Source organism: Tasmannia lanceolata, unplaced genomic scaffold (assembly GCF_043159265.1).
Source record: "Tasmannia lanceolata isolate RefF3 unplaced genomic scaffold, GAP_Taslan_0.1 ptg000005l, whole genome shotgun sequence".
NCBI classification, from domain to species: Eukaryota; Viridiplantae; Streptophyta; class Magnoliopsida; order Canellales; family Winteraceae; genus Tasmannia; species Tasmannia lanceolata.
The window spans coordinates 8,992,045-9,006,780 of NW_027518682.1; the positions used below are offsets into that span (position 1 = coordinate 8,992,045).

Below are 14,736 nucleotides of genomic sequence, written 5' to 3' on the forward strand. Positions count from 1 at the left end.
AAAAAGCCAGTATGATATAAACCCCCGGCTTGCAATTGCCCTGGTGAACTTCATCTTTGGAGTCAAAACCTTTTACCTAAATTCTCACCCAATTTTTAGTGGTCGTTGATGACCACTAATCAAATTAAACTCTTAACACGATTTCGGACCCCTTTCACCATATAAAATCTTAAGAGGAAGTCTAAACTGAAGGGAGCCCTTGCAAAAAAGAGGTGAAAGGGCTCCCCCATTGGCTGCACATCACCATCATGTTTGACTTTTCAGCCTTTATTAATGCATGATGGTGATGTGTAGCTAATAGGAGAGCCCTTTTACTTCTTTTTTGCAAGGGCTCCCTACCGTCTAGAATTCCTCAAATCTTAAATAAGGGATATGCTGTCATCTTTATTAGTTAGGAAATAAAAAGGGCAGTGATAAAATCGCCTCCGAGATATGTGTCTATTTCACTCCTCATTCTCTCTCTAACCTAGAGGAGAGAGAGAAAGACACATGGTGCGTTGTGGACCATCAAATGAACGGTTTGGATCATCCTAAGTGGGCCCCACTGTACTTTCTGAAAAATATTGGACTTCCCAAGGATACATCATATAAAACACCAAGACTCCAAGTGGCAGTCACATTACACATTGTTCAACTTCCTCCTTTAGCCCTCCTGAAATCCTACTGAAGTTGCCACCAGCACTGTCAACAAGAAGGTCGAGTAGCCAAACTACAAAGCGGCATCTGCCACTTCCTTCCTTCACTTGGCTACATTCCTCTCTCTCTCTCTCTCTGAATCAATCTTTCAAATTCATTTTCTACCATATACTAACTATTATTATTTATTGAAAGAAAAAAAAATAAAAACATAGCTGGCCAAACTTCCAACCATTTCCACAAGAAGCCCGTATCGATGATAGGTGTGTTTAGATGCGGGCCTCTCAAATTGTGCACATATTGTGAGTAGTGGGAAAGAACATCATAATAAACACACATGTATCCAAATCTATATTATCAGAATGTCGAAGAGAAATAATAATCAGAATCAGATGCCTCCTAGTGGCAAAAAATACCTGTTGAGAGTTACCATAATAACAATGATCTGCAAAACCATTCTTCAGTCTAACCAGTTGCACATTCAAAAAAAAAAAAAAAAAAAACTCAAATTCTTCTACCGTTGCATTTAACAATGATAGCAACACCCCCTCAGAGTTTCATGGCGAAAGAAGAACAAAATAACCTCTAGAGTCCAGACTAACATAGGGGAAACAACAGGAAGTAAAATCATGGATCTGCAATTGTAACCTCAACCACCACACCAGGTTCGATGGTGATGGAGGTAATCTGCTTCACCACCTCCGGAGAGCTAACTAGATCTATCACTCGCTTGTGCACCCGCAGCTCAAACCGATCCCAAGTATTTGTTCCTAAATCAAGATATAAAAAGCTTGGCATCACAAACAATAAACTTTAAACATTCGTCACAAAACTCAGCCTAGTATAATATTTATATGGTTCCCCAAAATATCAATCATGCAAACTATAGTGCATCATGTTTTGACAAAAATACGTTGGGATTGGTTGACACCTAGGCCAAAGTAGGGAGATAACAAAATCAATCCCACCTTACAAAATGATAGACAAGGCCTATCAGCTACGCCAATGAAAGAATCCCTTATTGAACAGTTAGCCTCTGCTTCTGATCATATGCCTAACATCTTTATATAGAGAAGATTAGTTTGTCCACAAACAGATCCAGACATTATGCTTACATCTTTATATCAGCAAGGATTACAATTTATCAACAAGGTTGCAGCATGCAGAACAATAGGCTTAATACAGATTAACCATCACCAAAGCAAGACTTGAGAGACTAAAGTTTACAGGACAATGAGGGCAAGACCCTAACCATATATAGGACAAAAAATAACAGTATTTTTTTTTTTGAATGGTAAATAAAATTAGCATTATTTATTTTCAATTTATCAATGACGAGCTCTTAATAAAGATGTCGGGCTACCAAGTTACAATAGTCAGGGGAAACAACAGCAGAATCATGGGTATCACAAGGTGCTAAAATGAGTTTTTATTTGAATAACAATGGAAGGAAGTTGGAAAGACCCAACAATTACTATATTTGGGTACCGCAAGTACAGAAGGTGCCAAAATGACATTTTATTTGAATAATAAGGGAACTGGGTTGACCAATCTCACCATAAATAATCCGACATTAATCAGAATGACTATGATAAGTAACATGATATCAGTCTCAAATTATGGCATGAACCTTTGTCAAGACTTCCTAAAGAGCAGCAGCATAAGGTAAAATATGTACATCAAAGACCCTTTGTGTTTGTACTGGCCAAATACAACTCAAAGAAGACTTGTATCATTCTTAGATCACTAGGAAATTTGTGTATTACATTAAAGACCCTTTGTTTTTAACTGGCCAAATACAACTAAAAGAAGACTTGTATCATTCTTAGATCACCAGGAAATTTGGTACATGTTAGGTCTAAAATTGGTAACAGGTTATGGTAGGGCCGGAAGGGCTGATCTGGCACGCCACAGCTGGCGAGCAAGGCGCTTTCCTGTCCTGCACAAGACACATAAGGTCAGAAGGCCGAACCGGGGCGGTTGCTCCGGACGGACCCTTCGACACTCAAGTCAGTATGAGCAGGGGTCATAAGTCCGAACAGCAGAGGACCAGTTAAGTGCCTTGAGTGGTGATTTTTGTTCACCCCCACCTTTGAGCAAATGAAGGCTATTTATAGTGATCCTGAGCCACCTACCAGGACAGGTGGTAGCCCCTGTGTGGACCAGGTGTCATCCCTAAGAGGGACAGGTGGAAGTCCCCGATTGGTCCAGGTGTCATACCTAGCAGGGACTGGTGTTGGCTTTGCAGTGGTCCCTGTGAGGGCCACGTGTCAACAGCCGATTGGTTGCAGATTTTGGACCCCATCAGTACATATTGCGATCATCAATATACTACCAAAAGCATTTTGTTACCTTGCTAAGGAGCTATAGGCTCTTAACGGGTTTTATTTATTTATTTATTTTTGAATGGCTAGACTCGAACGGTATTTAACAATTAAAAATCCCATTCACTGTTTTCAAATAAAAATCTCAATATCAATAACATCTATTCCTAGAATTTGAGTTTCTATTTGTTTGACAGTGCTTGAAGTGGTGGAGGGGTAAGCCCCCACACATATCCCGAGGCAAGGCGCACCCAAAAAGCCTAAAGACATACAAGAAAAGGTGGGACCCATGAAGGCATATAGAAGTTTAGAAGCGTACAAACAAAGGTGTTCACCCGAACCTCAGGTTTTTTGTTATTTTGTTCAACTTAAACCCTCATTAGTGTTTATGGTAAGTAAAGGGAGGTCATATAAGACCTAATTCATATTCTAAAATCAATTAATTGATAATTTTAGATAGTCTTGAGATTTCAAGGAGTCTTTTTCTTAGTATAGAAATGTCTTCCAAACATAGAAACTAATATGATTTTCGTCTTACAAAAAAACCCCACTGATCAGCATCGTAAAGAGAAATAGAAGAAATGGAAGAGAAATAGATGAAAGGGGATAGAATTAGAAGAATAGGGGAAGAAAAGACGAAAATAACCTGAAGAAGAGACGAATTTAAGGAGAAGTAGTAGAAGAAGAGAAGAATAGACGAATTTCGAGAGAGAAGAGAAGAAATCAGAAGAGGAAGAAAACCAGAATTAGAGAGAGAAGAATCTTTATTCAATATCAATTCAAGTTAACAATAAAGCTCTAAAGAGGCCTATATATAGGCAAATAAGCAACCTAAGAAATAGAAACCTTCTAAAATAAGAATTTCCTAAAAGACTAAACTTCCTAATTCTAAATAACATGAAAAATAAAATCCTAGAAACTAATAACATGGAAATAAAAATACTAGAAACTAAATAATACGAAAATAAATCTAATATCTGCATCACCCACAGCCCTAACGAAATTGCAAATAGGCCTATATATAGGCAAATAAACAACCTAAAAGATATAAACCTACTAAAATAAGAATTCCTAAAAATAACAAGGAAAATAAAATCCTAGAAACTAATAACATGTAAATAAAAATACTAGAAACTAAATAATGCGAAAATAAATCCTAATATCTGCATCATTCTCCCCTGCTTGAAAAAGAACTCGCCCTCGAGTTCTAGTCCACCTGAGTCAAAGATGTATACAATCTGCTGAAGTAATAGAACACGTAAGACGACGGGAGCAATCATCATGTCTAACGCTCGAGACAATCGAGAGAAGCATCTGCAAGGTCAGCGGAAGAAGAGGAAAGAAAGGGCCCATGTAGACTCATGCGAACAGAATCTGCGCTGGAGAAGTAAACTAGCTGGGAAAATCGCAACGTACTCCTCCCGCATCGGTGGGATCGGCATAACAGTAATGGGCAGTACCAATCCATAACTATCTTCAACAAGGTCAGCATCTACTGGTATCACATCGGGCGCAATGGAATCAACAACAAAATCATCTGCTAGAATCGTATCCGGTTTAATGATATCAGACGGGCAATACTCTTGATCAATCTGCATAACAACTACCTCTATGTCAGCACAAATCTCGACAATCTGCTCAACTGGCTCAAAGATAGTACAATCCTCCGTAATATATTCTCGATCATCTGTCTTAATGGGTGGCTCGTCAAGCAAGGCACTTGCCTCTGACTCATGGTGGTGCTCGGTCGACTCTGTCAATGGATCAACCTCATGCGGCTCTGCCAAAATATTTGTTTCGACTGTAGAAGTGGAAAAATCTCTCTCTAGATGCTCGGCAATCGGTGCGACAGAAATCTCAGAAGCATCATGTGCAACGATGTCGATATCAGCAATCAATTGAGTCTCTAACTCTTGATCGTCCATCTCAGAGCCTGAATCTGAATCTGATGGAATCAAAGGCTCAACGTCGATGATCTCATCAATACTAGCATCGTGCTCTGTAAGAATAGCAGCAACGTTAGGTGGGATGGATGAAGTAGTGAAGCGGCTCTGCAAATATGACTCGCGTATGCGACGCTCGAAATATCGGTTTTCAGCTGCAATTTCAACGTCTTGTGCACGACGTGCTGCGGCTTGTCGTTCACGGCGAGCTGCTTTTTCACGTATCAATCTTTGGTCATAAGCTGCTCGCTCATGTTTCAATCTCTGTTGATTTTGATAGTGGTATGTAAACTCATAACGAACATCCTCCCATCGACGAAATGGAGGCTTACAAAACTCACGACGCTCGTTAACGAAGAAATTCCATTTCGACTTGGCTTCGCGGCACACAGTATCCGTAACTTTGCAAATTGTTATTTGACGATCATAACCACAGTACCTATGGTATGCATTAAGTGCATGGATCCAATCTAGACACGCATTCTCAACATCTCCATAGGCATAGGTGCAATCATCATAACCATAGAAATATGGAACCTGTGGTGCAAAAGAATATCGATGATCATATCTATCAAAATATGGAGCAGTTGGAGGAGCCATAGGGATCGGCATCAAAAACTGAAATCAACCGTCTGATTTGTCTGGCATGTTGAAAGGAATACAATGCCTGTCTCGGATCTGAAATCGGATGTCGGGAAGATACTGATCGGATGATGGCACGTAATCGACGACTGAGATTGCTCCTGAAACTGTGCTGAAAGTCACTGTCCGCTGCTGAAAATAGGCTGGATGCGCTCTAAAAGTTGTCACGAATAACTTTCGAGTTGAGGTCGAGGGCCAATTTTGAGCAGAAATAGCTCGGGTGAGGAGAGAGAAAATGTGATGGGGTAGAGAGAGAAAGTAGAGAGAAGGGAAAGAGAAAAGAAAATTCTATTTTTAATTTTTTTTCTGTTTTTTTTATAGAAGGGCGGGTGCCTGAGGTAAAACAGGGGGCTGGTAGAAACTGTTACCTAATTAATATAAAGAGAAATTTGGTAAGGGATGTCCAAGGGAATAAAGGAGGGTGGAGTCTGTACCCAAGTAAAATAATTGGGGTGCCCAAGAGGAATACAGGGGTAGGAAAGTTACATCCAAGAAGTGCAACTTACCAAATAAAGAGAGTCCTTATCCGGTGGAGGAATGGCACGTGACCCCACTTGGTATTAAATTGGGAAAGAGACTATTCAAAGAGAGAAACCTGCTTTTTAAAATTTGAATGACAACTGTACAAGGTAATAAGAGCGGGTGGGTTCTTTCCTTTTTTTGTTTCTTTTTTTACTCGATAGGAACTGGAAAGAAAGAAACCCACGAGGGTTTCCTTCCTTGCTACGGCGGGGTTGGTGGAGGTCGGATGTGGCGGTTGGTAGCTCCGGCAAGGGTGCGACTCCGGCGGAGAAGCTCCGGCGAAGAGGGATTCCGGCAACAACTCTTTTTTTTTTCTTTTTTTCTTTTTTGGACCAAACCCACTTCGAACTAGGTTTTGAAGACAAATTTTTTTGGGGTAGAAATTTCTAGGAGGAAGGAGATGGATCTGTTAGAGGGTGGCTGCGAGAAGGGCAAGAGATAGAGGTTGTTTTGGGTTTCTATTTGGTTTAGGATTTTAAAAGTTAGGTTTGCTGGGTGGTTTGGGTGGAGTTGAAGGACTGGTAGGGCTGTCTGCAGAGGTTGAAAGTGGGTTTCGGTTTGGGAATAAAAGGGGTTCGGAAAGAGGTACGGGTTCTAAATCTTGGAAGAATTTGCAGGCGCTTCGCAATATTCCTAAACTCGGATCTTTGGCTCTGATACCAAATTGATGCAGAGAAATAGACGAAAGGGGATAGAATTAGAAGAATAAGGGAAGAAGAGACGAAAATAACCTGAAGAAGAGACAAATTTATGGAGAAGTAGCAGAAGAAGAGAAGAATAGACGAATTTAGAGAGAGAAGAGAAGAAATCAGAAGAGGAAGAAGAAAACCAGAATTAGAGGGAGAATAATCTTTATTCAATATCAATCCAAGTTAACAATAAAGCTCTAAAGAGGCCTATGTATAGGCAAATAAGCAACCTAAGAAATAAAAACCTTCTAAAATAAGAATTCCCTAAAAGACTAAACTTCCTAATTCTAAATAACATGGAAAATAAAATCCTAGAAACTAATAACATGGAAATAAAAATACTAGAAACTAAATAATACGAAAATAAATCTAATATCTGCATCACCCACAGCCCTCATGGACTTGGGCCCATTGAACCCATATCGTAATCGTGAGCATGGTTTTAAATTTCTGCAGAAACCGACATGAAACGACCAAATGTTTTCGTTTCCATCCCCACCTGAATCGAAATTGAAACGACCAAAATGCTTAAACCAAAATCGTAAGTATAATTCCATTCAAAAAAATCATAAGTATAATAGTAGTTTACTATATCAGTATTTATTGCATAATTATATTTATACGAATTGCATGTGAAATGTGATGCATGTATTATGTATAAATATTTGTATGAATTACAAGTGAAATTTGGTATCTACTAAATTATTCGCACGATGTTTTTAAACCATTATTGATGATTATCCTGTTTATGTGATAATTTCTAAGTGTGTATTTGTGCTTATTCTAGCATTTTCTGAAGTTTCATCTTTAAATTCTATCATTTGTATACACTTATATGATTTTACAAGATTTCCGCTGAAATTTCCAACTGAAACCGAAACTCGTAAGGGGTCATAGGAGTATACATGTGATAGAATTCGCGATATAAATGTAACACATATTTTTATATATTTTTATTAGTAATTTTCTTTTTTTTAAAAATATTTATCCGCGGGGCTTAGCCTAATGCCTGGTTTATGCATCATGCCTCACTAGGAAAAATGCCTCGCCTTATGCTTCTGCCTCTGAAAACATTGTCTTGTATATAGATGGAACAGATCACATAATTTCATATCCCCAAATAAACAAAGTAGTTGGAAAACTAATGAAGCAAGTTCCCCAAAGAAGGCAGGAAACATAATGAACAACCACAATACAGAAATTTTAAGGGGGACACTTCATTGAATTCATGCAAAGCTTCATAGTCAAAGACATAACAGATCTCGCAAGTGTAAGTTGCAACTTGTAAGTTGTAACACAATGAAAGTTATTGTGCGGGACCATAAGAACAATAGATCTAGGCATGAAAACCAGCAGTAGTTAGGTTCATTGGTATACTCACTATTGTGACAGAATGGAACAAAATTCCTCATTCTGCCTCTGAACCCAATATGGTACATCATATACTTAGCAATATGATTATTCTACCCACTCAATAAGCCTATCTTTCTTACAATTAGTGACATGGCTCTACCTCTATAGTGACAATAGCAGATAAAACACACAAAAGAACTAAAACCCAGTGAGGAAATTTTACCTTCCCCACAAGGAGACTTCCTGGTAGTGATGTGGAGGACCTTGGTCGGTATCCTCACTGGTACCTTGACCGGGATATGCTTATCCTTAGCACCACGAATTAGATCAGCACAGACTGTAATTCATAAATAGGGATTACAAAAAGAGATTAAATCAGGAAAACGAATCTATATTCAATTGCTAAGAAGACAAAAAAAAAAAGAGTACCATTTTTTTTTTGATAGGTAAGCTGGGGTTAGGCAGGACCCCTACCAGATATATTAAACAAGGAACAAAGATACAGCATGAAAGCCCAAAGACCACCCCTAGCACAGTGCACAGGGGGAAACAGAAAAAAGGCAACAAGCTCAGAGAGCAACGAAAACAACATAAACCAGAAATCACTCCAGCATTAGCTAGAGCAAACAGACCAAAAGGACCAAGCAAACATAAGCAAAACAAACATACAAATAGGCCCACAAAGACAAATCCACAGCATGGGAATCTCATATGCTTCGTCCAAGGGAGAACTTGGAGAACGATGGGAGCCCGTATGGAGCAGGAAGGAAGCTGAAGGTCGATCTGTTTTTTTTCTCTGGACCTTATGCCAAACACCTTGATCCGACGAAGGGGATTGAAAGTCACGATGGTCATCATGGCCAAATTGAATCTGTTTGCCTTTCTCATTAGCATGCCTCGATTTCATCCTCTAGAACTGCAAATTTGTTTTGATGGATTTGATCTAGAAGAGCTGAAGATAAGGCCACAGAGGGTTGAGAAGTGAGATTTTTTATATGGCTTTCAGGTTGATGGGCAGATGGGGGGGAGTAGGGGCATCAACTGGACCAACAACTGTCTCCTTAGGGGGTTTACTTTTCGGCCTCCATTCATTATTGGGTTGGGGTTGGGGTTGGGGTTGGGGTTGAATCGATTGGAGATGACAGTAATCTGATCCATGGCTGAAATCCAAACAGTGAACACAAGCTTTAGGCTTTCAGGCATACTCTATTGCCTGAGTCTAGGCTGAATTATGCTAGAGTGTGCGTCTTAGTCACTGCCGAGCAAATTCTCCCTGACTTTATCAATCTTGTTTCTTCCTCGGGAGAGATCTCTCAGCCAAAAAAAGAGTACCATTGGCATTGTAGCATTGACATAAAAAAGGATGAAAAACAAGAACCACACCTTTCTCCAAATTCTTCACGTTCTTTGAAGTGAGAGTAATTCGAATCCGATTTACTTGTTCCTGGCTTTCTTCAAAACCAGGCTTAGTAGGTTTCATTGCAGCGTACGCCATGATTTCGAACCTGTTTCGAATCAAATCCCGGTTATTTTAAGGGTTTCTAGTCATCTGTCAATTTATTACAACACTAAAATAAAGATAGATCCACTGGTTCTATATTTCTAAACCCTAACCCTAACAGCAACATATATAAAGAAAAGGTGAAATAAGAGGGAAAACTAAAACCCTACAAGTGAGAAGAGGTGGTGCCAAAATCATTCTTTGGGGAGAAAAAAAGAGAGCTAATTGGAGATTACAAAGAAATGAAGAAAGATTAGAAGGAAAAGGAGGGAAAATGTAGGACGAATTTACCAGAACGACGAAGGGCTATGCTTCTTCTGTTTCTAGAGAGAGAGAGAGACAGAGAGAGAGAGAGAGATCAAACAAATGAATGTTCACAAAAAAAAATCTGCAGGAACATAAGCCAATAGATACCTTTCTTGCAAATGGCACACTTCAAAACATTTGATCTGGGATAAAATTTTCTTGTTGGTAATTCTTATAAATAGAAAGTGCTCTGCAACATGATATGTGCAATGAGGTCTATTGCAATTAAGTAATACAGTAAGTTTAACCAAAGTTGGAAGAATGTTCCAAAATAAACATAGTCGAAGATTTGAGTAGCATAACGCAACAACACGAGGGAATAATGAAACAAATTTTATTGACCAAAGACCAAAATGAAAACCCTCAACACATACACATGAGTCATGACCGTCTTAATGACACATAACAGACAGACCCTACACGAGTCCAATGACAATATATAAGTAGCCATAGCTATTTATTGACTTATGTAACATCTTGACTAAGCGAGCAACTCAAAACTCATACCAGAAATAATTTCCACACGGATATCAAGAAGGCCGATATCAAGAAGGCCACATTTCTTTTCTACATTGACTCTTTACTTACATGACAATTACAATAAATTCTATGGTTCATAATGGTCATTTGAATGATTTTGCTTCTTTACTTACAAGAGATGGATAACATGATTTGATCCTTGTGATGGTTTGAATTCGCATCATCTTCAATCCCATCGGTAGAATTTCACCAACCTATTAGTTCATTAATAGGGATGACACTGGTCATTTGAATGATTTCACTGGCGTACGATCATTCTCTGGCTCTAATTCCCACCATGGTCTGACATCTTCTTTCTGAACTAAACTCTCACTTTCCTTCTCAAGAACAAAATCTTCAAATTCTCCATCCTCACTTTCTACTTCCCCATCATCAGAATCACATTCGCCACTCTCAATCTCCGGTTTGTACGTCCACTCAAGCTTCTTCAAAATATCCCGATCGTTCCAACGACCCACAACCAATGGCGCCTCCTTCTTCGCCTTCCCCATCAAGACTTCTTTCCACGAGAATCCAGCATCGGCATATCTCCTAAGCGCCCCATCACTGTTATCCCCAACAACAACAGTCCTTAGACACCTCAACTTCGCCTCCCTCATAACATCTGAGAAATCAGAATCATCCGACACGAGAACCAAACATCCAACACGCCCATGATCCATCATTTCCACCATATGATTCTTAAGTGCAATATCCGCTGCTTGGGGCTTATCAGACACAGTCCGAACCCAAAACCCCGCCCACTTGAGCTCGTCGGCGAGACCATATCCCACCTTCGGAGTCAAAACATTCCTTGCTGCATTCTTGTACTTCACCATCTTCATAGAGAATTTCGCTACTAACTTAACCCGCTGCTTCCCTCTCGCCGATTCCAACAGATTCATTCGTTTGATCTGTTCCCTTTCATGCAACTGTTTGAAGTGATTAACGAGTTTCTCATTCGTATAGAATTTTCGGCCACAGACTCGACAGGTATATGGTTCTGAGGGTTTTATAATGCCCTTTTTTTTCCAAGTGATCCAACAATTTCTTCTCTTTCCTTTGCTCTCTAACTACAGGGGGGACATATCTAAAGGCGTGGTGATTCGCATAAGCAACCATATATCGGACGACCCTGAACGCAGAAGCAGCCAGTTTCAATCTAACAGCGGCGTCGTAAGGAGGGAAGTTATTGGGAGGTTTGTTGTCTAAGTCCCAGAAAATGCCTACATTCATTTCGACGTTTTTCCTCAGTGAAGAAGGGTCTTGAGAAGATATGTCATTCTTGGGAACAATGTGAAAAAATCTAATGTAGGTGAGAGCAGGAATTTGGGGTGAAAATGACGATGATTTTCTAGATATAATTGGATGAAAAGGATTGCAGAATCTCAGATACTTAACCATAGCTAGAGAATGTTGGGTAATACAGAAGTGTGGCATTATTGTTGTTTTTTGCATGGATCTCTGTAAGGACAGGGCAATAGCAGAAGCCATAAAAGAAGGGTTTTTGATTCATGGGGTGAATATGGCCAAAGAAAGGGGCTGATCGAGGCACCCTTTACTTAGCAGAAAATAAGTGAATAAACTAGAAATGAGTGTTTCCCATTATTCCCCCACCACCATTAAAGGCGTGACGTGGAAGCTCTCGAAAATCATAATTTCTGCTCGGACGCCCTAGTTTTCACGCCACCGACTCCATCGGAGGAGAATTTGAAAACCCTAGTTTCACTATTTTGTTTGGAAGAAGAAGATGAGAATTTCGAAACCGTCCATGGGACGAGCCACAACATAAATAGGTAAAAAATCAGTTCCCTAGGATGATCCTAACCCCCCGATCTACTGAGGAATTGGCACATCCTATTTACGTTGCGACCCATCGTTTGGATTATCCTTAGTGTGGTCCGTACAGTACTCCTTGAAAATTACGGGACTATAAGGGCTTATACACCATATAAATTATGGTATCGTATAGCCAACAATTCTAACCCTCTGATTTTTTTTTTCACGATATTCAAATCTAATGACTGGGTTGGAACACCAAGCAGCTCTAGATTCGGGGGTTTCAGTTCAGCTATAGCCGTGATTTCTAAAACCAGGCTTAGTAGGTTTCATTGCAGCGTACGCCATGATTTCGAACCTGTTTCGAATCAAATCCCGGTTATTTTAAGGGTTTCTAGTCATCTGTCAATTTATTACAACACTAAAATAAAGATAGATCCACTGGTTCTGTATTTCTAAACCCTAACCCTAACAGCAACATATATAAAGAAAAGGTGAAATAAGAGGGAAAACTAAAACCCTACAAGTGGAAGAGGTGGTGCCAAAATCATTCTTCGGGGAGAAAAAAAGAGAGCTAATTGGAGATTACAAAGAAATGAAGAAAGATTAGAAGGAAAAAGAGGGAAAATGTAGGACGAATTTACCAGAACGACGAAGGGCTATGCTTCTTCTGTTTCCAGAAAGAGAGAAAGAGAGAGAGAGAGAGAGAGAGAGAGTTAGGGTTTTGAGAGAATGACAATATAACATTCGGCGCATGTTAGAGACGACACTATAATTTATGGGTCTTATATCTGCTACGTGGACATAATCACATCCATCCATCAAACTAAAGAATACAAGTCTAACCTATTGTTGGGAGCCCACCTTGGTCCCTCCATCTATTGTTGATTTTGCTAGTGGGATATCTCTTTGTATTCGAACTATAGACATATCATTTTGTTCTATTCTAAGATTAATTAGTTTAGCATGTTAATTACAACTCAAAGCTTGAAAGTAACAGTAGAACTAGAAAAGATTTGTGCCTAACGTCATCGAGTCTCATAACCAGATTTAGAACTCATCTAGAATTGAAGATTTACAGTCAATTCTTAGGCCATAAACCCTGATCTAGGTGGCGACTCTCGGTTGAATTTTCAATTAAGAGAACCGAAATCGAGATGGTACTAAGCCCGTGTGGACACAGCTCATGCACATTAAATAGGTTTAGAGTTTCTAAATTAAGGTTGGGAAGGAGTTTTTCATTGAGTTTTTATTATTTTATACGTTGCAACCCATCGTTTGGACCATCCTATAGTGTGGTCCGTACAGTACTCCTTGAAAATTTCGGGACTATAAGGGCACGATATTCAAATCTAATGACTGGGTTGGAACGCCAAGCAGCTCTAGATTCGGGGGTTTCAGTTCAGCTATAGCCGAATAAGATGGAAAGATCATTTATATTGATACTGACAAGATTGTCTTATCAGGTAATTGAGACACTACTATAAGCATTCCATTGGTTATGTATCAATGTTCCAACAAAAACTAAAGGGATAATTACATTTACACCCCCTCTAGTTTCTGACACATCCACTTCCACCCCTATAGTTTAAAACATGACAAATACACCCCTGTAGTTTCAATTTGTTTAAGGTTTGCCCCCTCAGCTGAAGGTTCGTCCATAGATTGAAGGGTTGGGATGATCCGATGGAGCTGATTTTTTGGGCACACCCTATCTATGTCAGGGCCCATGAAATGAACGCTTTGGATCATCCAAACAATGTGGGCCCACATTATTTGGATGATTTTTTGGTAGTGTTTGGATTCGGGTATGGGCCCACGTTATTTGGATGATCCAAAGCGTTCATTTGATGGGTCCTGACATAGATAGGGTGTGCCCAAAAAATCAGCTCCATCGGATCATCCTAACCCTTCAATCTATGGACGAACCTTCGGCTGAGGGGGCAAACCTTAAACAAATTGAAACTACAGGGGTGTATTTGTCACATTTTAAACTATAGGGGGGGAAGTGGATGTGTCGGAAACTAGAGGAGGTGTAAATGTAATTATCCCAAAACTAAACTATAGAATCCCTTCATAAACAACAAAAACTAGAGCAAACATTACATAGCGAATTCACTACTTACTCCGAAGACTCCGAAGAGTCCTAACAGATGATGATTGAGACGAGATTCGGCATTTTTGAACCACGAAATGCTCGTCTCCCATTTATCCTCCTTATGATGATTGGAGATCCTTTTACGGAGAGTTGGTTGCTTGGAGAAGGGTTAAAATGCTTGTTCGTATGGATCTTGCGCCCATGGAGAAGGGTTGAAATGCTTGTTTGAATCATTGATAAAATGACCCCTAAAAGGACCCAAGGAATCATTGGATGATCTAAACCATTTGATCTGTGGAGGTTTAAATCACCTTCAGGAACATGACTAGTTTACCCAGGTAAGTTTTTTTCATCACCAAGTCAACCCCACCATAGATCGGGCCAAAGAGCAAAAGTTGCACCTCGGCAGCATTTAGATCAACAG

The 14,736-nt window shown here is 39.6% G+C and overlaps 1 protein-coding gene and 1 pseudogene across 3 annotated transcripts; both read right to left on the minus strand.

Annotated features, from left to right (window-relative positions):
• Window positions 1–1,015: 1,015 nt before the first annotated feature.
• On the minus strand, window positions 1,016–12,896 carry LOC143877377 (small ribosomal subunit protein uS10y-like). Of its 2 annotated transcripts, none has more exons than XM_077379387.1 (4): window positions 12,859–12,896; window positions 9,493–9,614; window positions 8,333–8,446; window positions 1,016–1,406 (listed from the first exon to the last, which is right to left on the minus strand). In XM_077379387.1, exons 2-4 carry the CDS (start codon window positions 9,602–9,604, stop codon window positions 1,264–1,266), a joined length of 369 nt encoding a protein of 122 aa, XP_077235502.1. In that variant the 5' UTR covers window positions 9,605–9,614; window positions 12,859–12,896; the 3' UTR covers window positions 1,016–1,263. The 2 variants fall into 2 exon arrangements, with proteins under 2 accessions (XP_077235502.1, XP_077235501.1); XM_077379386.1 differs by lacking the exon at window positions 12,859–12,896 and adding an exon at window positions 9,902–9,987.
• Window positions 1,298–12,884, minus strand: LOC143877376 (uncharacterized; annotated as a pseudogene). The gene is made up of 3 exons (XR_013250611.1): window positions 12,859–12,884; window positions 10,570–12,572; window positions 1,298–1,406 (listed from the first exon to the last, which is right to left on the minus strand). The product of XR_013250611.1 is annotated as an uncharacterized LOC143877376 (transcript).
• Window positions 12,897–14,736: the final 1,840 nt, after the last annotated feature.